The sequence below is a fragment of the Rhinoderma darwinii genome, chromosome 1 (assembly GCF_050947455.1).
Source record: "Rhinoderma darwinii isolate aRhiDar2 chromosome 1, aRhiDar2.hap1, whole genome shotgun sequence".
In the NCBI taxonomy this organism is placed as follows: Eukaryota; Metazoa; Chordata; class Amphibia; order Anura; family Rhinodermatidae; genus Rhinoderma; species Rhinoderma darwinii.
Window position 1 is genome coordinate 602,354,160 of NC_134687.1, and position 25,803 is coordinate 602,379,962.

At 45.1% G+C, this 25,803-nt stretch overlaps 1 protein-coding gene across 2 annotated transcripts in view; it reads right to left on the reverse strand.

Annotated features, from left to right (window-relative positions):
• Positions 1 to 23,607, reverse strand: part of ST8SIA5 (ST8 alpha-N-acetyl-neuraminide alpha-2,8-sialyltransferase 5) — a 129,569-nt gene extending 105,962 nt beyond the window's left edge. For both annotated transcript variants that reach the window (XM_075840646.1, XM_075840643.1), the window contains exon 1: positions 22,901 to 23,607. In XM_075840646.1, the coding sequence (XP_075696761.1) occupies positions 22,901 to 23,031 (131 nt within the window). In that variant the 5' untranslated portion in view covers positions 23,032 to 23,607. The remainder of the gene's footprint in view (positions 1 to 22,900) is intronic.
• Positions 23,608 to 25,803: the final 2,196 nt, after the last annotated feature.

A 25,803-nucleotide genomic window follows, 5' to 3' on the forward strand; every position in this document is an offset into this window, starting at 1 on the left:
CATGCTCTATGTGGGAGGACCAGTCCCTGGAAAACACCAATATGTCATCAAGGTACACTACAAGAAATATCCCCAGGTAATTTCTCAAAATCTCATTTATGAAGTTCTGGAAGACCGCAGGGGCATTGCACAACCCAAAGGGCATGACGAGGTATTCGAAATGGCCTTCGGGCGTGTTAAACGCAGTCTTCCACTCATCCCCCTCTTTGATGCGAATAAGGTTATACGCCCCCCGTAGATCCAATTTAGAGAACCATTGGGCCCCCTGAACCTGATTAAAGAGATCAGGAATCAAAGGAAGGGGATACTGGTTCCTTACCGTGACCTTATTCAGGCCACGGTAGTCAATGCATGGCCTAAGACCCCCATCCTTCTTCCCTACGAAGAAGAAGCCAGCACCTACCGGAGAAGAAGAGGGACGAATGTAACCCTTGGCCAGGGATTCCTGGATATACTCCCTCATGGCTTCACGTTCGGGACAGGAAAGGTTAAATATTCTACCCTTAGGAAGCTTAGCTCCTGGTACCAATTCGATAGCGCAATCGTATTCTCTATGAGGCGGTAATACTTCGGAGGCCTCTTTAGAGAAAACATCAGCGAAGTCCTGAACAAACTCGGGTAGCGTATTCACCTCCTTAGGGGGAGAAATAGAATTAACAGAAAAACATGACGTACAACATTCATTACCCCATTTGGTTAGCTCCCCAGTATTCCAGTCAAACGTGGGATTATGCAACTGCAACCAGGGAAGACCTAGAACCAAATCGTACGATAATCCCTGCATCAATAGTACAGAGCACTGCTCCAAATGCATGGAGCCAACAAGGAGTTCAAAAACAGGGGTATGCTGTGTAAAATAACCATTAGCAAGAGGAGTGGAGTCGATACCCACTACCGGAACAGGTTTAGGCAAATCAATCAGAGGCATAGCAAGAGACATAGCAAATTCCACAGACATGATATTAGTAGAGGACCCTGAATCCACGAAGGCACTGCCGGTAGCAGACCTACCACCAAACGAGACCTGAAAGGGAAGCAATATCTTAGTACGTTTCATATTTACAGGAAATACCTGTGCGCCCAAGTGACCTCCCCGATGATCACTTAGACGCGGGAGCTCTCTGGCAGCATTCTTACGCTTGGGACAGTTGTTTACTTGATGCTTGACATCCCCACAGTAGAAGCAGAGACCATTCTTCCTGCGGAATTCTCTACGTTGTTGAGGGGACACGGAGGCCCCGAGTTGCATAGGTATTTCTGAGTCTTTAGGGGACAAACGAAGCAACGGGACTTCGGGAGGCATCATGGGGGAGTCGGAGGAAAAAACACATAAACGTTCACGTTGTCGTTCCCTGAGACGTCGGTCAAGTCGTACCACTAAAGCCATAACCTGGTCTAGGGAGTCAGAAGAGGGATAGCTAACTAGCAGGTCTTTCAGGGCGTTCGACAGACCCAACCTAAACTGGCACCTTAAGGCAGGGTCATTCCACCGAGAAGCTACGCACCACTTCCGAAAGTCAGAGCAATACTCCTCAACAGGTCTCTTACCCTGACGTAAGGTCACCAGCTGACTCTCGGCAAAGGCAGTTCTGTCAGTCTCGTCATAAATAAGTCCGAGGGCAGAAAAGAAACAATCAACGGAGGAAAGTTCAGGGGCGCCAGGAGCCAAGGAGAAGGCCCACTCTTGGGGCCCTTCCTGGAGCCGGGACATAATTATACCCACCCGCTGGCTCTCAGAACCTGAGGAGTGAGGCTTTAAGCGAAAGTAAAGCTTACAACTCTCCCGAAAGGAGAGAAAAGCCCTCCGGTCACCTGAGAACCGGTCGGGCAACTTGAGGTGGGGTTCAAGGGGTGCGGTGAGGGGAACTACCAAGGTAGCATCAGGCTGGTTGACCCTCTGAGCCAGGGCCTGGACCTGTAGGGAGAGACCCTGCATTTGCTGAGCCAGGGTTTCACGGGGTTCCATAATGGTGTCAGGGACCAGGGTAGACTAGGTATAGGGCTTGTGAATTTGTAATGGTGGGGGGGGGTAGGGAAACGGACAAGTGAGCCCTAATCTACCCGCCACTCTGTCCCTGCCTACTTGCAACGACCCGCCCTAGACGACGGGGTACAACTGGGCGGCGGTCCCTGCGCTCAGTAAGTGCATGACAAACACGACAAACAAACAAGGGAACACAAGCAAGGGAAATGGGCAGTTGCTCGCGGAAACACCGTGAGCAACAGAGTAGTGAACGAGCCGAGTCAAGCCAGGAGAGTGCGAGGTACAAAGCGAAAAGCAGAAGAGTAGTCGGTAAGCCAGGGTCTGTATGGAGCAGGATCAAAAAGTAGCAGGAGCTGTAGCTGGGCCAGGAAACCTCAAGGAAAGAATTCACAAGCACAGATGGACAGGAAGAGCAGGCTTAAATAGACCGAGGGCGGGAGCTAGCTGAGTCTGGCCAGGTTGCGATAGGCTCTCCCACTCCTAAGCCTGCCAGCCTGAGTGGAGGAAGCTGGTGTCTGTCTCAGGGATGTACACTCAGGTGTTGACTGATTAATTCTGGGAGTTAACCCTGAAGCAGTGCCTGGCAGATCCTTTACAAAAGTAGTCAAAATAAGCAGACACTTCCTGTTTTCTGCAGCTTGTCAGCTTTGCTGTATAGACTGGGGCATAATGAGGAGATTCATCTCATTACCATTAGATGGTGGGCGACTTAATGACAGCTCCATTGTATTGGTGGAGGCCTAGATAAGGCATGATAGCAATATTATACACTATATACAGAAATAAGATTCTGTTTGTATCCCCCCTGAATTCTGGGGAGGGGGCTTTACTCCATCACTTCCTGGAGACTGTAATAATTAATGACATTTCTCGGTCAATTACTCACAATAATTTGAGCTGCAATAAATCACACACATTGTGCTGCACTGTCTATATGGATAATACAGGTAGGATGTGCCTCCAATTTGGCCGGCCAAGGGGAAGTTTTTGAAAATGTAAAAAAATAGCCATGACATTTTAAACAACAGAACAAATATATATTTCTTTTCTACAGACTTACATCGAATTAAGAAAACTATAATCATATGTATGAGAGGAATCTTAAATGGGTTGTCTCACAACAGACATTTATGGCATATCTACAGGATATGCCATAAATGTCAGACAGATGCGGGTCCCACCTCTGGGTCCCCCGACCCCTCCTGCCTGGCGAATCCAGGAGGAGACAGTGCAGAGCAGAAGGGGATTCCAGAAACTGCCAAGCTCGCTGAACTATGCTGTTTCCGTGACTCCCATAAAAGAGAATTAGAATTACGGAAACAGCATAGCTCAGCAAGCTTGGCTGTTTCCAAAATTCCTGGCCACCAGCCACCTTACCAGTTGGGACGGTAACGAAGACCGCCAATCGGGAGAGGTGGGACCCGCATCTATCAGACATTTATGGAATATACTGTGGATATGCAATAAATGTCTACCGTCAGACAACCCTTTAATGACTGAATGACTGGCTAATTTTAATGGGGAGCAAATTGTAAAAAGATAAAATAAAGAAAAGAAACATATGTAACACAATGCAAGTAGAGAGAAAAAAGGCCTGACACTGTCTTTGTCTTCGTCTTCCCCCACACACCTTTTTTACAAGCATTAAGGAATTTTCTACGTCAGACCGTGTGAGTGCGGCTTTTTTCTCCCTACTTGCATTGTGTTACATAGGGTCTTACCTACGAAGCCCAGCAACTCCCTAAACTTATACCGCAGCCCCTGTTGCGCCTCCGTGGGCAGTGTACTACCGAATGTCCCGAAGGACTACTGGTCACAGCAGTGCCCACTGATTCTCTTCTACTTATACACATTACTTATTCACATTATTTTTTTTTTTAAAAAGTGATTTGACCGGGATTTCATGGGCATATTTTCCTAGGAATAATGGAGATGGAGAGTAATTACTTGTCCTGGACACCATTCTCTTTTAGGCCTAACGCACACTTCCGTTGGCCGTCGTACGGCCGCTAATGACGGATCCGTCAAACACAGACCGCACATGGATGGCTTCCATGTGCAGTCCGTTGTTTCAACAGACCAAATGAATGAAATGGCGGAGACTATTCCGTCAAAAACGGACAGGAGTTAGACCTGTCCTATTTTTGTCGGAACGGCCACACAGTTCGGTTAAACCAACCGAAGTATGCATGGCCCCATAGAAATAAATGTGTCAGCGTGCTATCTGTTAAAAAAAACGGATAGCACCCTGAAGAAAATAACTGAAGTGGGCATGAGACCTTAAAGAGGCTCTGTTTAATACTTCCCTATCTCCTACCTAATCTAATAAACGCTTTGATGCTAATAAATACTGTTTTTTGAAAAACAATTATTTACAAAATTATTTATGCAAATTTTTCGTAAAAGCCCAACTAGCCGTTTTTTTTTTTGTTTCACCTAGTGTGCGTTGTAAAGAAAAGTGTATGACGCTGACCAATCACCGTCATACACTTCTCTCCATTCATGTCTAGCTTTAGAGACAGCACAGCGTGATCTCGCGAGATCACGCTGTGATGTCACTTCCTCCCACAGTTTCTTCATGCCTATTATCTAGAGGGCAAGTACAATGAAGAAAGTTCAGCGGATGCAGGGCACAAATAAAATGACTTCTAAATGTCTTTAATAATCTATACAGCTGTTTCTGAACCATCCTAGGATCCTAAACTGGGGACAGTTCCTACTGGTCGCCATTACACTACGTTGAAAGGCATATGAATTTTTTACAGTTCTACCCATCTGTAAATCCATTATCTACTACTGCTCTTCGCAAGTGTCAGTCTTCACTGTACTAGCATTGAATTTGATTCAATTGTATCTGCAGCTGCATTTGTATATGTATATGTCTTGAATATATTCATGCAGTATAATGATTCTCTGTGTCCATTTTTCAGACACGACATGGTGTCACAACGATAATAACGTGACTATTGTCACCATGTAGCCCTAGCTTAGTACACACGGAAGAAAGCGGGATAGTGAGGAAGCTGCTTTCCACGTGGCTCAATCTACAGCTAAACCAGCTTAGTGGAAGCTCAATTCAGTTAAAAAAGATTATGAATCTGGCAAAAGAATAAAAAAAAAACAAATCTGAAAAATTACTTGTTTTATTCTGCTAAACGACCCTAAAGCGGTTCTAGAAAGATATGAGAAATCTCCGTCCTCAAAAGTGTGCTGAATATAGAGTATCACCACTCCGGGGAAAAGGCTGGTGACAACCGGAAAATATTACCAGCGCCAATCCAGGTGAGTTTCTTTCAGCGTGTGGGGGGCCTGCAGCTGTACGGCAGTATATCAGCAGTCAGCGCATTCTTCTCTTAGCTTGTACGTTACATTATGCCTTGTACTCCAATCACAGCAAAAGCAGCACCCAAGACTCTCCTTCTGTTCGCATTCAACAGCCAAACTGATCTTCCTGCAGCTCCCTGCTGTTTCAGTGTCTGTACATATAATGCTCTGCTTTGGTGCACTGTTGGCAGTGTATTGTTTGTGACGGAAACTGTACAGTGGCCTATTGTAGATAATAAGGATGTACATTTCCCAGAATGCAGTGCAGCCAGTGCACAGTGCACTACGGTCTCTCAGCTAAGCTGTTAGTAGTGTGATTTAGCATGGTGCTGATGGATATCAAGTAGCAGAAAGTAGGACTTTCATAGCAGCTTTGGATGGGAGAAGAGGACTGCTATATCGATCTAAAGTAGTATTTGCAACGGTATCTAGATTTAGCGAATTTCAAAAGTGGATCTAGATCTTGTGTCTGTCAAATATTTCCCATGGCAGTGGCAGTAACAATTACATCTCTCAAAATCTAACGTGGAGTCACAATAAACATTATATTAAGGAATTACATTCTTTTGCCATGAGTAAGAGCACAGGACGTGCTCGAAACGCGTAGGCTAAGGCACAACTGCCTACTATTCACACTTGTTTTGGGACTGCGTCTCCCTACAATTTTAATCTTCTATACTCCAATAAAGGTGGGAATATCGTTTCCTTTTTAACTTGAAGCACGACTCAGCGCTGGATCATTTCTTTCTTTTCTTCCATTACACACCGCCAGCCGTAGCGGGGATCCGAGCGGCGAGTCTGGAGACGCATCAAACTGGTGAGCTGGAGGTTCCCTCCCTTCTTTACTGTTGGCGACTTCTATGGCTGATAATACAATTCTGAAAATAATGTTTAACGTGGCTGCAAGGTGGCTATCGATGATTCACATACAGCAGTCCAAGAGCCAAGAGGGAGACATATAGCAACCCAAGCGGGAAATGCCCATATATTAACCCTAGCAAGGAGGGTCCAGAAGAAATAGAGCATATAGTTGGCTGAGCAGGAAGTCCCCATACCGTAACCCCAGCATAGAGGGCTCATATAATAACCCCAGCAGACAGCACTCATATAATAACCACAGAAGACAGCACTCATATAATAACCCCAGCAGACAACACTCATATAGTAACCCCAGCAGACAGCACTCATATAATAACCCCAGCAGACAGCACTCATATAATAACCCCAGCAGACAGCACTCATATAGTAACCCCAGCAGACAGCACTCATATAGTAACCCCAGCAGACAGCACTCATATAATAACCCCAGCAGACAGCACTCATATAATAACCCCAGCAGACAGCACTCATATAATAACCCCAGAAGACAGCACTCATATAGTAACCCCAGCAGAAAGCACTCATATAGTAATCCCAGCAGACAGCACTCATATAATAACCCCAGCAGACAGCACTCATATAGTAACCCCAGCAGACAGCACTCATATAATAACCCCAGCAGACAGCAATCATATAGTAACCCCAGCAGACAGCACTCATATAATAACCCCAGCAGACAGAACTCATATAATAACCCCAGCAGACAGCACTCATATAATAATCCCAGTAGACAACACTCATATAGTAACCCCAGCAGACAGCACTCATATAGTAACCCCAGCAGACAGCACTCATATAGTAACCCCAGCAGACAGCACTCATATAATAAACCCAGCAGACAGCACTCATATAATAATCCCAGCAGACAGCACTCATATAATAATCCTAGCAGACAGAACTCATATAGTAACCCCAGCAGAAAGCACTCATATAGTAATCCCAGCAGACAGCACTCAAAGTAACCCCAGCAGACAGTACTTATATAGTAACTCCATCAGACAGCACTCATTTTGTAACCCCAGCAGACAACAATCATATAGTAACCCCAGCAGACAGCACTCATATAGTAACCCCAGCAGACAACAATCATATAGTAACCCCAGCAGACAGCACTCATATAGTAACCCCAGCAGACAGCACTCATATAGTAACCCCAGCAGACAGCACTCATATAGTAACCCCAGCAGACAGCACTCATACAGTAACCACAGCAGACAGCACTCATATAATAATCCCAGCAGGCAGAACTCATATAGTAATCCCAGCAGACAGCACTCATATAATAACCACAGCAGACAGTACCTATATAGTAACTCCATCAGACAGCACTCATTTTGTAACCCCAGCAGACAGCATTCATATAGTAACCCTAGAAGACAGCACTCATATAGTAACCCCAGAAGACAGCACTCATATAGTAACCCCAGCAGACAGCACTCATATAGTAACCCCAGCAGACATCACTCACATAGTAACCCCATCAGACAGCACTCATATAATAACCCCAGTAGACAGCACTCATATAGTAATCCCAGCAGACAGCACTCATATAATCGTTCAAGCAGACAACACTCATATAATAACCCCATCAGACAGCACTCATATAGTAACCCCAGCAGACAGCACTCATATAGTAACCCCAGCATAAAGCACTCATATAGTAACCCCAGCAGAAAGCACTCATATAGTAACCTCCTGCAAACAGCACTCATAAAGTAACCACAGCATACAGCACTCATATAATAATCCCAGCAGACAGAACTCATATAGTAACCCCAGCAGACAGCACTCATATAGTAACCCCTGCAGACAGCACTCATACAGTAACCACAGCAGACAGCCCTCATATAGTAATTCCAGCAGACAGCACTCATATAGTAACCCCAGCAGACAGCACTCATATAATAATCCCAGCAGACAGCACTCATATAATAATCCCAGCAGACAGCACTCATATAGTAACCCCAGTAGACAGCACTCATAATAATCCTAGCAGACAGAACTCATATAGTAACCCCAGCAGAAAGCACTCATATAGTAATCCCAGCAGACAGCACTCAAAGTAACCCCAGCAGACAGTACTTATATAGTAACTCCATCAGACAGCACTCATTTTGTAACCCCAGCAGAAAACAATCATATAGTAACCCCAGCAGACAGCACTCATATAGTAACCCCAGCAGACAGCACTCATATAGTAACCCCAGCAGACAGCACTCATCCAGTAACCACAGCAGACAGCACTCATATAGTAATTCCAGCAGACAGCACTCATATAGTAACCCCAGCAGACAGTACTCATATAATAATCCCAGCAGGCAGAACTCATATAGTAATCCCAGCAGACAGCACTCATATAGTAATTCCAGCAGACAGCACTCATATAGTAACCCCAGCAGACAGCACTCATATAGTAATCCCAGCAGACAGCACTCATATAGTAACCCCAGCAGACAGCACTCATATAGTAACACCAGCAGACAGCACTTATATAGTAACCCCAGCAGACAGCACTCATATAATAATCCTAGCAGACATAACTCATATAGTAACCCCAGCAGACAGCACTCATATAATAATCCTAGCAGACATAACTCATATAGTAACTCCATCAGTCAACACTCATTTTGTAACCCCAGCAGACAATAATCATATAGTAACCCCAGCAGACAGCACTCATATAGTAACCCCAGCAGACAGCACTCATAGTAACCCCAGCAGACAGCACTCACATAGTAACCCCATCAGACAGCATTCATATAATAATCCCAGCAGACAGAACTCATATAGTAACCCCAGCAAAAAGCACTCATATAGTAATCCCAGCAGACAGCACTCATATAGTAACCCCAGCAGACAGCACTCATATAGTAACCCCAGCAGACAGCACGCATACAGTAACCCCTGCAGAGAGCACTCATACAGTAACCACAGCAGACAGCACTCATATAGTAATTCCAGCAGACAGCACTCATATAGTAACCCCAGCAGACAGCACTCATATAGTAATCCCAGCAGACAGGACTCATATAGTAATCCCAGCAGACAGCACTCATATAGTAACCCCAGCAGACAGCACTTATATAGTAACCCCAGCAGACAGCACTCATATAATAATCCTAGCAGACATAACTCATATAGTAACCCCAGCAGAAAGCACTCGTATAGTAATCCCAGCAGACAACACTCAAAGTAACCCCAGCAGACAGTACTTATATAGTAACTCCATCAGACAGCACTCATTTTGTAACCCCAGCAGACAACAATCATATAGTAAACCCAGCAGACAACAATCATACAGTAACCACAGCAGACAGCACTCAAAGTAACCCCAGCAGACAGCACTCATATAATAATCCTAGCAGACGGAACTCATATAGTAACCCCAGCAGAAAGCACTCATACAGTAACCACAGCAGACAGCACTCATATAGTAACCCCATCAGACAGCACTCATTTTGTAACCCCAGCAGACAACAATCATATAGTAACCCCAGCAGACAGCACTCATATAGTAACCCCAGCAGACAGCACTCATATAGTAATCCCAGCAGGAAACACATATATAATAACCACAGCAGACAGCACTCATATAGTAACCCCAGCAGACAGCACTCATAAAATAACCCCTGCAGAGAGCACTCATATAGTAATCCCAGCAGATAGCACTCATATAGTAATCCCAGCAGACAGCACTTATATAGTAACCCCAGCAGACAGCACTCATATAATAATCCTAGCAGACATAAATCATATAGTAACCCCAGCAGTAAGCACTCATATAGTAATACCAGCAGACAGCACTCATATAGTAACCCCATCAGACAGCACTCATTTTGTAACCCCAGCAGACAACAATCATATAGTAACCCCAGCAGACAGCACTCATATAGTAACCCCAGCAGACAGCACTCATATAGTAATCCCAGCAGGAAACACATATATAATAACCCCAGCAGACAGCACTCATATAGTAATCCCAGAAGACAGCAATCATATAGTAACCACAGCAGACAGCACTCATATAATAACCCCTGCAGAGAGCACTCATACAGTAACCACAGCAGACAGCACTCATATAGTAATTCCAGCAGACTGCACTCATATAGTAATCCCAGCAGATAGCACTTATATAGTAACCCCAGCAGACAGCACTCATATAATAATCCTAGCAGACATAACTCATATAGTAACCCCAGCAGTAAGCACTCATATAGTAATACCAGCAGACAGCACTCATATAGTAACCCCATCAGACAGCACTCATTTTGTAACCCCAGCAGACAACAATCATATAGTAACCCCAGCATATAGCACTCATATAGTAACCCCAGTATACAGCACTCATATAGTAACCCCAGCAGACAGCACTCATATAGTAACTCCATCAGACAGCACTCATTTTGTAACCCCAGCAGACAACAATCATATAGTAACCCCAGCAGAAAGCACTCATACAGTAACCACAGCAGACAGCACTCATATAGTAACCCGATCAGACAGCACTCATTTTGTAACCCTTAGCAGACAACAATCATATAGTAACCCCAGCAGATAGCATTCATATAGTAACCCCAGCAGACAGCACTCATATAGTAACCCCAACAGGCAACACATATATAATAACCCCAGCAGACAGCACTCATATAGTAATCCCAGAAGACAGCAATCATATAGTAACCCCAGCAGACAGAACTCATATAGTAATCCTAGCAGACAGCACTCATATAATAGTCCCAAGTACAGACAGCACTCATATAATAACCCCAGCAGACAGCACTCATATAGTAACCCCAGCAGACAGCACTCATATAATAACCCCAGCAGACAGCACTCATATAGTAACCCCAGCAGACAGCACTCATATAGTAATCCCAGCAGACAGCACTCATAATAATCCCAGCAGGCAACACATATATAATAACCCCAGCAGACAGCACTCATATAGTAATTGTAAAGGATCTGCCAGGCACTGCTTCGGGGTTAACTCCCAGAATTAATCAGTCAACACCTGAGTGTACATCCCTGAGACAGACACCAGCTTCCTCCACTCAGGCTGGCAGGCTTAGGAGTGGGAGAGCCTATCGCAGCCTGCCCAGACTCAGCTAGCTCCCGCCCTCGGTCTATTTAAGCCTGCTCTTCCTGTCCATCGGTGCTTGTGAATTCTTTCCTTGAGGTTTCCTGGCCCAGCTACAGCTCCTGCTATTTTTTGATCCTGCTCCATACAGACCACGGCTCACCGACTACTCTTCTGCTTTTCGCTTTGTACCTCGCACTCTCCTGGCTTGACTCGGCTCGTTCACTACTCTGTTGCTCACGGTGTTTCCGCGAGCAACTGCCCATTTCCCTTGCTTGTATTCCCTTGTTTGTTTGTCGTGTTTGTCATGCACTTACTGAGCGCAGGGACCGCCGCCCAGTTGTACCCCGTCGCCTAGGGCGGGTCGTTGCAAGTAGGCAGGGACAGAGTGGCGGGTAGATTAGGGCTCACTTGTCCGTTTCCCTACCCCCCCCCCCACCATTACAAATTCACAAGCCCTATACCTAGTCTACCCTGGTCCCTGACACCATTATGGAACCCCGTGAAACCCTGGCTCAGCAAATGCAGGGTCTCTCCCTACAGGTCCAGGCCCTGGCTCAGAGGGTCAACCAGCCTGATGCTACCTTGGTAGTTCCCCTCACCGCACCCCTTGAACCCCACCTCAAGTTGCCCGACCGGTTCTCAGGTGACCGGAGGGCTTTTCTCTCCTTTCGGGAGAGTTGTAGGCTTTACTTTCGCTTAAAGCCTCACTCCTCAGGTTCTGAGAGCCAGCGGGTGGGTATAATTATGTCCCGGCTCCAGGAAGGGCCCCAAGAGTGGGCCTTCTCCTTGGCTCCTGGCGCCCCTGAACTTTCCTCCGTTGATTGTTTCTTTTCTGCCCTCGGACTTATTTATGACGAGACTGACAGAACTGCCTTTGCCGAGAGTCAGCTGGTGACCTTACGTCAGGGTAAGAGACCTGTTGAGGAGTATTGCTCTGACTTTAGGAAGTGGTGCGTAGCTTCTCGGTGGAATGACCCTGCCTTAAGGTGCCAGTTTAGGTTGGGTCTGTCGAATGCCCTGAAAGACCTGCTAGTTAGTTATCCCTCTTCTGACTCCTTAGACCAGGTTATGGCTTTAGTGGTACGACTTGACCGACGTCTCAGGGAACGACAACGTGAACGTTTATGTGTTTTTTCCTCCGACTCCCCCATGATGCCTCCCGAAGTCCCGTTGCTTCGTTTCTCCCCTAAAGACTCAGAAATACCTATGCAACTCGGGGCCTCCGTGTCCCCTCAACAACGTAGAGAATTCCGCAGGAAGAATGGTCTCTGCTTCTACTGTGGGGATGTCAAGCATCAAGTAAACAACTGTCCCAAGCGTAAGAATGCTGTCAGAGAGCTCCCGCGTCTAAGTGATCATCGGGGAGGTCACTTGGGCGCACAGGTATTTCCCGTAAATATGAAACGTACTAAGATATTGCTTCCCTTTCAGGTCTCTTTTGGTGGTAGGTCTGCTACCGGCAGTGCCTTCGTGGATTCAGGGTCCTCTACTAATATCATGTCTGTGGAATTTGCTATGTCTCTCGCTATGCCTCTGATTGATTTGCCTAAACCTGTTCCGGTAGTGGGTATCGACTCCACTCCTCTTGCTAATGGTTATTTTACACAGCATACCCCTGTTTTTGAACTCCTTGTTGGCTCCATGCATTTGGAGCAATGCTCTGTACTATTGATGCAGGGATTATCGTACGATTTGGTTCTAGGTCTTCCCTGGTTGCAGTTGCATAATCCTACGTTTGACTGGAATACTGGGGAGCTAACCAAATGGGGTAATGAATGTTGTACGTCATGTTTTTCTGTTAATTCTATTTCTCCCCCTAAGGAGGTGAATACGCTACCCGAGTTTGTTCAGGACTTCGCTGATGTTTTCTCTAAAGAGGCCTCCGAAGTATTACCGCCTCATAGAGAATACGATTGCGCTATCGAATTGGTACCAGGAGCTAAGCTTCCTAAGGGTAGGATATTTAACCTTTCTTGTCCCGAACGTGAAGCCATGAGGGAGTATATCCAGGAATCCCTGGCCAAGGGTTACATTCGTCCCTCTTCTTCTCCGGTAGGTGCTGGCTTCTTCTTCGTAGGGAAGAAGGATGGGGGTCTTAGGCCATGCATTGACTACCGTGGCCTGAATAAGGTCACGGTAAGGAACCAGTATCCCCTTCCTTTGATTCCTGATCTCTTTAATCAGGTTCAGGGGGCCCAATGGTTCTCTAAATTGGATCTACGGGGGGCGTATAACCTTATTCGCATCAAAGAGGGGGATGAGTGGAAGACTGCGTTTAACACGCCCGAAGGCCATTTCGAATACCTCGTCATGCCCTTTGGGTTGTGCAATGCCCCTGCGGTCTTCCAGAACTTCATAAATGAGATTTTGAGAAATTACCTGGGGATATTTCTTGTAGTGTACCTTGATGACATATTGGTGTTTTCCAGGGACTGGTCCTCCCACATAGAGCATGTCAGGAAAGTGCTCCAGGTCCTTCGAGAAAACAAACTGTTTGCCAAAATCGAAAAATGTGTATTTGGGGTACAGGAGATACCATTTTTAGGTCAAATCCTCACTCCTCATGAATTCCGCATGGACCCTGCCAAGGTTCAGGCTGTGGCTGAATGGGTCCAACCTGCCTCCCTGAAAGCGCTACAGTGTTTTTTGGGGTTCGCTAACTATTACAGGAGATTTATTGCTAACTTCTCGGTCGTCGCTAAGCCTCTTACGGACCTCACTCGCAAGGGTGCTGATGTCCTCCATTGGCCCCCTGAGGCCGTCCAGGCTTTTGAGACCCTCAAGAAGTGCTTTATCTCGGCCCCCGTGCTGGTTCAGCCCAACCAAAGGGAGCCATTTATTGTGGAGGTTGACGCGTCCGAGGTGGGAGTGGGGGCCGTCTTGTCCCAGGGTACCAGCTCCCTCACCCATCTCCGCCCCTGTGCTTACTTTTCTAGGAAGTTTTCGCCCACGGAGTGTAACTATGATATTGGCAACCGCGAACTTTTAGCCATTAAATGGGCATTTGAAGAGTGGCGCCACTTCCTGGAGGGGGCTAGGCACCAGGTAACGGTCCTTACCGACCACAAGAATCTGGTTTTCCTAGAATCTGCCCGGAGGCTAAACCCGAGACAAGCTCGATGGGCGTTGTTTTTTACCAGATTCAATTTTTTGGTTACCTATAGGGCCGGGTCTAAAAATATTAAGGCGGATGCACTGTCGCGTAGCTTCATGGCCAGCCCTCCTTCGGAGGAAGATCCTGTTTGTATTTTGCCTCCAGGTATAGTCATTTCCTCTATCGAGTCCGATTTAGTCTCTGAAATTGCTGCTGATCAAGGTTCAGCTCCTGGGAACCTTCCTGAGAACAAGCTGTTTGTTCCCCTGCAATTCCGGCTAAGGGTACTTAGGGAAAATCACGACTCCGCACTATCTGGCCATCCAGGCATCCTGGGTACCAAACACCTCATTACCAGAAATTATTGGTGGCCTGGTTTGCCTAAAGACGTTAAGGCCTACGTCGCCGCCTGTGAGGTTTGTGCCAGGTCCAAGACTCCCAGGTCCAGACCAGCGGGCTTACTGCGTTCGTTGCCCATTCCCCAGAGACCTTGGACACATATCTCCATGGATTTTATCACCGATTTGCCTCCATCCCAAGGCAAGTCGGTGGTGTGGGTGGTGGTAGACCGCTTCAGTAAAATGTGCCACTTTGTGCCCCTCAAGAAACTACCCAACGCCAAGACGTTGGCTACCTTGTTTATCAAACACATCCTGCGTCTCCATGGGGTCCCCGTCAATATTGTTTCTGACAGAGGGGTACAATTTGTTTCATTGTTTTGGAGAGCCTTCTGTAATAAGTTGGGGATTGATCTGTCCTTCTCCTCTGCTTTCCATCCTGAAACCAATGGCCAAACGGAGAGGACTAATCAGTCTCTAGAACAATACTTAAGATGTTTTGTCTCTGACTGTCAATTTGATTGGGTTTCTTTCATTCCCCTCGCCGAATTTTCCCTTAATAACCGGGTCAGTAACTCGTCAGGGGTCTCTCCCTTTTTCTGTAATTTTGGGTTTAATCCACGGTTCTCCTCCGTTTCACCTGGTTGTTCCAACAATCCCGAGGTGGAGGTCGTTCATCGGGATCTGTGCACAGTCTGGGCCCAGGTTCAGAAGAACCTAGAGGCGTCCCAGAGCATACAGAAGGCTCAGGCCGATAGAAGACGTTCTGCTAACCCCCTGTTTGTGGTCGGGGATCTGGTGTGGTTGTCATCCAGGAACTTGCGTCTCAAGGTTCCGTCCAAAAAGTTTGCTCCCCGGTTTATTGGGCCGTATAAGGTCATTGAGGTCCTCAGTCCTGTCTCTTTCCGGCTGGAGTTACCCCCGTCTTTTCGTATACACAACGTGTTTCATGCCTCCCTCCTGAAACGCTGCTCCCCGTCCTTGGCCCCCTCGAGGAAACCTCCTGTTCCCGTCCTCACCCCTGAGGGGGTGGAATTTGAGGTGGCCAGGATCGTGGACAGCAAGATGGTCCAAGGCTCCCTCCAGTACCTGGTCCATTGGAGAGGATACGGGCCCGAGGAGAGGACTTGGGTACCCGCCCGGGATGTTCACGCTGGGGTATTGGTCAGGAGGTTCCACCTGCGTTTCCCCAGTAAGCCAGGTCCACTTAGAAAGGGTCCGGTGGCCCCTCATAAAAGGGGGGGTACTGTAAAGGATCTGCCAGGCACTGCTTCGGGGTTAACTCCCAGAATTAATCAGTCAACACCTGAGTGTACATCCCTGAGACAGACACCAGCTTCCTCCACTCAGGCTGGCAGGCTTAGGAGTGGGAGAGCCTATCGCAGCCTGCCCAGACTCAGCTAGCTCCCGCCCTCGGTCTATTTAAGCCTGCTCTTCCTGTCCATCGGTGCTTGTGAATTCTTTCCTTGAGGTTTCCTGGCCCAGCTACAGCTCCTGCTATTTTTTGATCCTGCTCCATACAGACCACGGCTCACCGACTACTCTTCTGCTTTTCGCTTTGTACCTCGCACTCTCCTGGCTTGACTCGGCTCGTTCACTACTCTGTTGCTCACGGTGTTTCCGCGAGCAACTGCCCATTTCCCTTGCTTGTATTCCCTTGTTTGTTTGTCGTGTTTGTCATGCACTTACTGAGCGCAGGGACCGCCGCCCAGTTGTACCCCGTCGCCTAGGGCGGGTCGTTGCAAGTAGGCAGGGACAGAGTGGCGGGTAGATTAGGGCTCACTTGTCCGTTTCCCTACCCCCCCCCCCCACCATTACAGTAATCCCAGAAGACAGCAATCATATAGTAACCCCAGCAGACAGCACTCATATAGTAACCCCAGCAGACAGCACTCATATAATAGTCCCAGCAGACAGCACTCATATAATAGTCCCAGCAGACAGCACTCATATAATAACCCCAGCAGACAGCACTCATATAGTAACCCCAGCAGACAGCACTCATATAGTAATCCCAGCAGACAGCACTCATATAATAACCCCAGCAGACAGCACTCATATAGTAATCCCAGCAGACAGCACTCATATAATAACCCCAGCAGACAGCACTCATATAAAAACCCCTGCAGACAGCACTCATATAGTAATCCCAGCAGTAAATTGCTCTAGTAGGAAATGCACTTTTAGTAGCCACCAAGCAAGCAGTGAGTCAATTTCCATTGAGTCAGCAGCAGGCAGTTCCTATATACTAGCATATAGTATCTATATGCAAGAAAGAGCGGCTATATGGTAGCCTCATCAGGGTCATTTTGCAGTGCCAACAGGTGCACCTACATAAAGGACCCAGGAGCACCCATACATTATGAGCTGCACGCGTATTCTACTACAAATTGCTGCATGCTGCCTTCTGACATGGGCATAGCTATATAGGGTGGAGTTGCACTTTGACCCTGGTGCCTTAGTGTACCTAAAAGCACTTCTGACACAAAAGTAGACATCAGTATTATAAATGGCACATGCTAGGTGGGGGCTATGTTACAGATTTTGCATTGGAGCTTCAAGTTACGCCGGCTGCATCGGTCTATGCTGCGTATTCCCGGCTCTATGCATTCCGCAGTGAGTAAGCACCTGGCTCCGCAATATAGTTACGTCTGCAAGATAAATGCCTATTGTCAGGAAGGGTTTTAATAATGGTAAGGCTGTGCCTTGTGTATGTAAGCATGGGTGCAGCACTGAATTCAATACAATCTGAGCAGGTCAGGAAACTGCAACATATTAGTCAGTGCAATTATCTATGAACAAGGCCTCCCCGCGACTGCTGTATCCTGACAATGTGACGTGAAGGTTATACATGGACACTGAGAAACCAGAGGACACGCTGCAGACCTCACCCCAGTTCAGACACCTTCTATAGGAAGAGAATGGCTCAGACTGTGCTCGTATATTCCACGTCCCAAGGGAAGATAAAGGAGACTTGTGAATAATCTGCCAGTTTAAACAACAATTCTGGGGGCTACATTCGCAAAGCTCCAGCATAAGCTCAGTTCTAGGATTTCATGTCCCTGGGGGACAACGTCCGAGAAGACACAATAGTCTGCAGCAATATATGGCTACACGGCATCCATGGCCCAGGCAACAGGGTTGTAACTTTACACCCATAGAGGCCGCACTTCAGCAGTCATAGGAGTAGCCCTGACCTTTTAAGTGGACCTATTCTTGTTTAATTGAGTCAATCTTTCCAGTGTTCTACTGCATCACCATGCCAGATCCAGAAACACATCCAGAGCTGCATTCAGAATTCTGCTGGATTTCTGTTACAAGACAGCAGTATATCACAGGAGCAGAGTCGGCAGTTACGTAGTTCCAGCTAAACTGTTAGGTCACATGTCTGACAGATAGGCGGAGCTAAACTGTTGTCTGTTTCCAAAGGCAACCAGCAGAATTTTGAAAGTAGCCAGCTTGCGTGTGAATGAAGAATACAACAAGAAATAAAACAAAATTGAAACGAACACAGTAAGGCCTCATGCCCACGAACATATTTTTTTTCCTTCCGTAAATACTGGCGTAAATACGGGTCCTTGGTCACACGTATTCGACCCGTATTGCACCAGTATTTACGGACCCGTGCCCGTAAATACGGGTCCGGTCTCACCAGTATTCCACCCGTATTTACGGGCACATTTTCGCTGCAAAACTGCACTGCACTAATCGGCAGCCCCTTCTCTCTATCAGTGCAGGATAAAGAGAAGGGACAGCCCTTTCCGCAATAAAAGTAAAAGAAATTCATACTTACCCGGCCGTTGTCTTGGTGACGCGTCCCTCTTTCGACATCCAGCCCGACCTCCCTGGATGACGCGGCAGTCCATGTGACCTCTGCAGCCTGTGATTGGCTGCAGCGGTCACATGGGCTGAAACGTCATCCCAGGAGGCCGGACTGGAGGAAGAAGCAGGGAGTTCTGGGTAAGCATGAACTTCTATTTTTTTTACACGTTGATCTATATTGTGATCGGTAGCACTGTCCAGGGTGCTGAAAGAGTTACTGCCGATCGTTTAACTCTTTTAGCACCCTGGACAGTGACTATCTCTTGATTATGGGCATTTTTACGTTCGTGTGCATGGGGCCTAAAGCAAAGGATTTGCAGAGTTACTCAACTATTTATGTCGATTTAAAATGTAAAATAATGTTAAAAGTGGAATTATGCTTAAAGAGGCTCTGTCCCCACATTATAAGTGCCCTATCTTCTACATTATGTGATTGGCGCTGTAATGTAGATTACAGCAGTGTTTTTTATTTAGAAAAACAATCATTTTTGATGGAATTATGACCTTAATGAACAACTGGGCGTGTTTTACTTTTGACCAAGTGGGCGTTGTGGAGAGAAGTGTATGACGCTGACCAATCAGTGACCAATCAGCGTCATACACTTCTCTCCATTCATTTACACCGCATATAGTGATCTTACTAGATCACTATGTTCAGCCACATACACACACACTAACGTTACTCAAGTGTCCTGACAATGAATATACATTACCTCCAGCCAGCATGTGATGTCTATTCAGAATCCTGACCACTTCTGTAGCATCTGTGTGAGATTTACAGCAAGGCAAGCGTAATCTCGTTTTAAATGACAGATTACTTCGTAATCTCGCACAGATGCTACAGAAGTGTCAGGATTCTGAATAGACAGCACGTCCTGGCTGTAGGTAATGTATATTCACTGTCAGGACACTTGAGTAAAGTTAGTGTGTGTGTATGTGGCTGCACATAGTGATCTAGTAAGAACACTATGTACTGTGTAAATGAATGGAGAGAGGTGTATGACGCTGATTGGTCACTGATTGGTCAGCGTCATACACTTCTCTCCACAACGGCCACTTGGTCAAAAAGTAAAACACCCCCAGTTGTCCATTAAGAAACTCATTAGCATAAAGCAAAAATAGGTCATAACTCCATTATCGTTTTTCTAAATAAAAAAAACATCTACATTACAGCGCCGATCACATTATGTACAAGATAGGCCACTTATAATGTGGTGACAGAGCCTCTTTAAAACTGACCTTAAGATGAACAGAAATGTCATCAGAGGTCATAAATGATCACATCTCAGGTTTTGTACTCACAGATAATTTAGTCTATATGACCGATAATGAATGGTCATGCACTTAACCCTTTCTGTCAAATGGAAATCGGGCTCATTGGGCATAGATTTTCTCTGCAGATGATCTTTGTACTTACATCAGTGTGAATACATTGAAAAATATGAAGCCTCTGCAACACTTTTTCCGACAAACACAGTGTCGGAAAAAGTGGGTGGGGCCTTCGATTCAGACCAACATGGCGAGGGAGTGGTAGAATGACAAGAGTCAGGGGAGCAATGAAATGGCACCCGCAGTGGTTGTCACGTTATATCATTTAATTCCTGTTAGGTATTGTTCAGTCTGTATATACTTACTATACATACTATAAGTACTTTATTAATTTGTATAGGGTCAACTGTATAAATATGCTGCTACTGCCGTTGTCTTCACGGGGTGTGGTACCGACACTACTCACATAATGTACTGCAGTCTATAGGTAGCGTCTTACCTCATACTGGAGTACAGGCACTGTTAGCATGTTATATACGTACTGGTGGTGCTACCAACCTCCCTATAGATCAGGTAATGGAATTTCTATCCTCTCCTTTACTGGTCTGCAGATTCTGCTAATATATGCACCCACTAAATATACAACTTTCTATAGACAGGCACTACTTAACATGCACAGAACTGCAGATCCATAGGCACTAGGTACTGTAACTAATACATACATACATACATACATACATACATACATACATACATACAGTACATATATGCATACATGCATACAATACTATTGCTCAGTGCTCTAGACTAATAAACACCTTTCGAGCTAAACTATTATATAGACTCAGGGTCTGGCACCGCTTCTCACAGTCCACAAGGGCAGTCACTAGATGTATAATAATGTAATATTCTAATGTTTTTATAGACATCTATGCTCATAGACTACAACTTTCTACAGACCCTGATGCTGACATCTATACTCATATAGGTGCTGGTACTAGTCATCTATACTTACATCATGGTCTATAGATGCTGAAACTCATATTGTAATCTGTTAGGATATGTTCACACTGCGTTTTTTGCCAAGCAGAAAATAATCAGCCTCAAAACTCCTTCAGGACTTTTTAGGCAGATTTTAAAAATGCAAGTGTTTTTGATGCTTTTTTGACACGTTTTTTGAGGCATTTTCTTAGGGGTGATAGGGCATGATGCTTTTTTTTCCGTGATCGGTCAAAAAATGCATGGCTAAAAAAAATGCCTCTACCCCCCCCCCCCACACTTAAATCAATGGAAGAGTTTTGGGGCGTTTTCGTGTTTATTCCGACACGGTTTCCACATCAAAATCAGTGGCAAATAATGCTGTGTGAACTGGGTCTTCTATAGGTCCAAGAACATCTACACTTATGCAATATCATGGTTCCTGTACTTTCATATGTATATTGTTTGCTATGAGTGTCAGAACTGCCATTTATAATAATACTGTACATTTTATGTAAGTGCAGGTGCTGCCATCCATTCACACATTACATACATTATATTCACACATTATGTACATTACATACATTATAGTCATACATTATATTCACACATTATATACATACATTATATACACACATTATATGCACACATTATGTACATTACATTCACACATTATATAGATACATTATATTCACACATTACATACATTATATACACACATTATATTCACACATTATATACATACATTATATACATTATATTCACACATCATATACATTATATTCACACATTACATACATTATATTCACACATTACATACATTATATTCACACATTACATACATTATATACACACATTATATTCACACATTATATACATACATTATATACATTATATTCACACATTATATACATACATTATATACATTATATTCACACATCATATACATTATATTCACACATCATATACATTATATTCACACATTACATACATTATATTCACACATTATGTACATTATATTCACACATTATATACATACATTATATACATACATTATATACATACATTATATACATACATTATATACATACATTATATACATACATTATATACATACATTATATAAATTCTATTCACACATTATATACATGCATTATGTATATGACAAGTACATGTGCTAGTACTATATATATATATACATTGTACAACAATCCTGAAGTTGTGGCATCTATCTCCATTCTCCTATAATACATTTTCTATAGGTTGCACTGCTATAACACCAGTCCCTGTTTGTTATTCTATATATATATATATATATATATATATATATATATATATATATATATATATATACTGTATGCCATTCTATAAATGCTGGTAATGTCATAATTATTGCCTATAGATGCTAGTACAGTCTTCTATACTATGATAACAGCTATAGGAGTTAGAATTGCCATCTATCTCCATAGTATGCACATTATTGTATAGAAAATAATATAGTCGCTCACTGAAACTGTGCCTGCTGTTCTGTACAAAGTGGCACTGCCACCCACTCTCACCGTGTAAAACTATTATCAACCTAAGCTTCCGAACACGGTATGCCTCATTATTAATGTATGAGGACATTCCTATATGATTGCAAGCTCTCTAAAGAGAGGACATTGCTACAGAACTAAGTGCTCTTATATTTTTTAGGGTAACAGAGTCATAACATTGATGAACGGCATGGCCTCATATTCCCTTAGCACCCAACACAACTTGATGCCACCAGTCTTAAAACTTGGTGTACCTTCTATGCGCAGCCTGCTGTTCACACTTATGTCATACTCCTCATGCAGGATACATTGTCCCAGCATGTTACCATAACAGGACACACACATGGATACACTACACATGTGACAGCACTGGCTACAAGGGTCCTTTCCAGTTAACCCCTCTTGTGCCACAGATGAATAACAGACCTGCATACAAATATTCACCACCACACTGGATGCAATGGTGCAGGGTTATTTAAAGGGTTAATGAATCACCTTGCTCAAAGTCACAGGCGTTATGCTACAGCCTCTATACAGCATTGCCAGCTGTGGAGGAAAGAGTTAATGCCCTGTGATGGGCTAGGAGCTGCCACTTACCTCTTGATGTAGTTTCTGCCATACAGGATCTGTTGCAGCAAGGTCACCAGGGCAAAGGCGCAGATGAATATAAAAAATAAAGTTCTGTTCCCCAGCAGATCCCTGCTGGATGAGGGGTCTGCGTACCCCATGACCAGGGCACCCCCAAAACCACCACCCCAGGGACTGTGATGTCTCTAAAGCTGCTTATTTATTGCAGGACTGCAGGGAAGAAGATGCCCTTGTTATTCACAGTGAAAGCATGACAAGCCCCTTGCCCAGCCCCCCTTAGCTCTACCATCCAGAGGACAAGGTACCCCATTGTGCAGTTTCCAGGGTAAAGTTTACAAGAGCCCAGGACATGGAAAGAGGGATGATCCCCCTCCCTGATCTTCCCACTAGAGGGGTGCAGAACAGGCAGGTCCCTTGCAGCCCCTTCTGTGTCAGTCTCTCCTCCCCTCTCAGAAGCCTCTGCTGGTAATTATGTTCTCCATTATGAGTCTGATGTTCCTGGTGACTGTGAACAGCTCATAGAACAGGAGGCACCCAGCAGATCTCCCCCATGCCAGTGCCCTGGCAACAGCATCACATCTCCCTCATGTCTGTGCCCTGGCAGCAGCATCAGATGTGCCAGCCTCTGCAGTGATCAGCTGCAGTGCTGGGCTGGAAGGAGCTGCATTCTCTGCTGACAGTCAGTGCACAGAGCTGAGCTGCTGCCTCCTTCCCTCTCCCTGATCACAGGGCTGATTGCTGAGGGTCTTGTGTCTGTACAGAGCCAAGGTCATACTGTGCATCTGCCCAAGGACACAGCTCCAGGCATATAGTGCCCTGTTGCTTTGACACTAGGCAGTATGTGCCTCCTGCAATGATTTATTTCAGCTGCCAGCAAATGGGGAGGAAATAATGAATCCTTCTCACTTGTGACCACATTTTTTTTTTCTTTTAATGGTTTTTGTGTGTCAGGTTGGTATATGATATTCTGGAATTGACATATATAGAGTTTCATATCCTGATTCAGAATTAGTAATTTGTATTATTATTATTATCATCATTTTTTTATTATTATTATTATTATTATTATTATTATTATTATTATTATTATTATTATTATTATTATTATCATCATTGTATTAGACATATCTTTATATTTTTTTATTTGATTTATTGTTGTTATTATTATTATTCTATTTTTTGTTGTTATTATTGATGTTATTGTTATTATCATTGTATTAGTAATAATATCACTTTATGTATAATTCTATTTTTTATTATTATTATTATTATTACTATCATCGTTGTTGCTGTTATTATTAATAACAATGATGATTAAAATAATAATGAAACCTTAACTTTAGCCCAAACCAGCACATTACATCTGGAACATAATCTATACAAGGGCTGTACTTATAACATATAGACATTCATGGGCCAGTGCCTAGGGCGGTGGTAGCTGTTTGACTGCCTGCAGTCTCTTTTTGTCTAAGGGCATGCCCAGACGTGGCGGAATTCTTCCGCAACTGTCCGCATCAATGCCGCACAGAATCTGCATTGCAGATTCTGTTGCGGAACTGCCCAAAATGGGCAATAAATTGATGTGGACTAGCCGCTGCGTATTGAGGTGAAAGTACTTCCCTTCTCCCTATCAGTGCAGGATAGAGAGAAGGGACAGCACTTTCCCTAGTGAAAGTAAAAGAATTTCATACTTACCGGCCGTTGTCTTGGTGACGCGTCCCTCTTTCGGTATCCAGCCCGACCTCCCTGGATGACGCGGCAGTCCATGTGACCGCTGCAGCCTGTGATTGGCCTGTGATTGGCTGCAGCTGTCACTTGGACTGAAACGTCATCCTGGGAAACCGGACTGGAGGAAGAAGCAGGGAGTTCTCGGTAAGTATGAACTTCTATTTTTTTTTACAGGTTGCTGTATATTGGGATCGGTAGTCACTGTCCAGGGTGCAGAAACAGTTACTGCCGATCGCTTAACTCTTTCAGCACCCTGGACAGTGACTATTTACTGACGTCGCCTAGCAAAGCTCCCGTAATTACGGGTGCACACACGTAGACACCCGTAATTATGGGTGCACACACGTAGTCACCCGTAATTATGGGTGCACACACGTAGTCACCCGTAATTATGGGAGCCCCATTGACTTCCTCAGTCTGGCTGTAGACCTAAAAATACATAGGTCCAGCCAGAATGAAGAAATGTCATGTTAGTAAAACCAATACGCTCCGCAGCACACATAACATCTACATTACATCTGCGGACTTCATTGTGGAACTTAAAATCTCCATTGAAGTCAATGGAGAAATTCCGCAATGAGTCCGCAAACAGTCCGTCACACGTCCGTAACAACCATTGTATGCTGCGGACACCAAATTCCACACCGCAGCGGAATTGTCCGCAACGCGCAAACTAACCCTACTAAAAAGCTGTGGAAGGGAATGGAGAAACGGGTCCGCTGCGGATTTCAGCTGCGGAGTGTCCGCAGCGGAATTCCAGAGCAATTCCGCCACGTCTGGCCATGCCCTAATAGTTATGACAGCAGCCACCAGACACTTTGCATGTTAGGCACCAAATCCAGGGTAATGTGGGGGTGCAGATTGGATTAAAGCATCCATGAGGCGAGGAGAGCACTTTGCCTGAATGCTGCACACTTCTCTGGTGGCAGAAGTGGAGAGGGCTGTATTTTGGTTAATATGCGATCCTTCCATGAAGTAAAATTATTGAGGGTTCATATAAACGCTCATTCCCGATCATTGCCCTGTGTAAAAAGGGTAAAGATCAGCCAAGTGAATGAGCAAACGCTCGTTCATCGGCTGATCGTTTCATTCATGCAGCAGATCGTTTCATTTAGGGCATGACCACACGTGGCGGATTTCCTCCGCAACTGTCCGCATCAATGCCGCACAGAATCTGCGTTGCA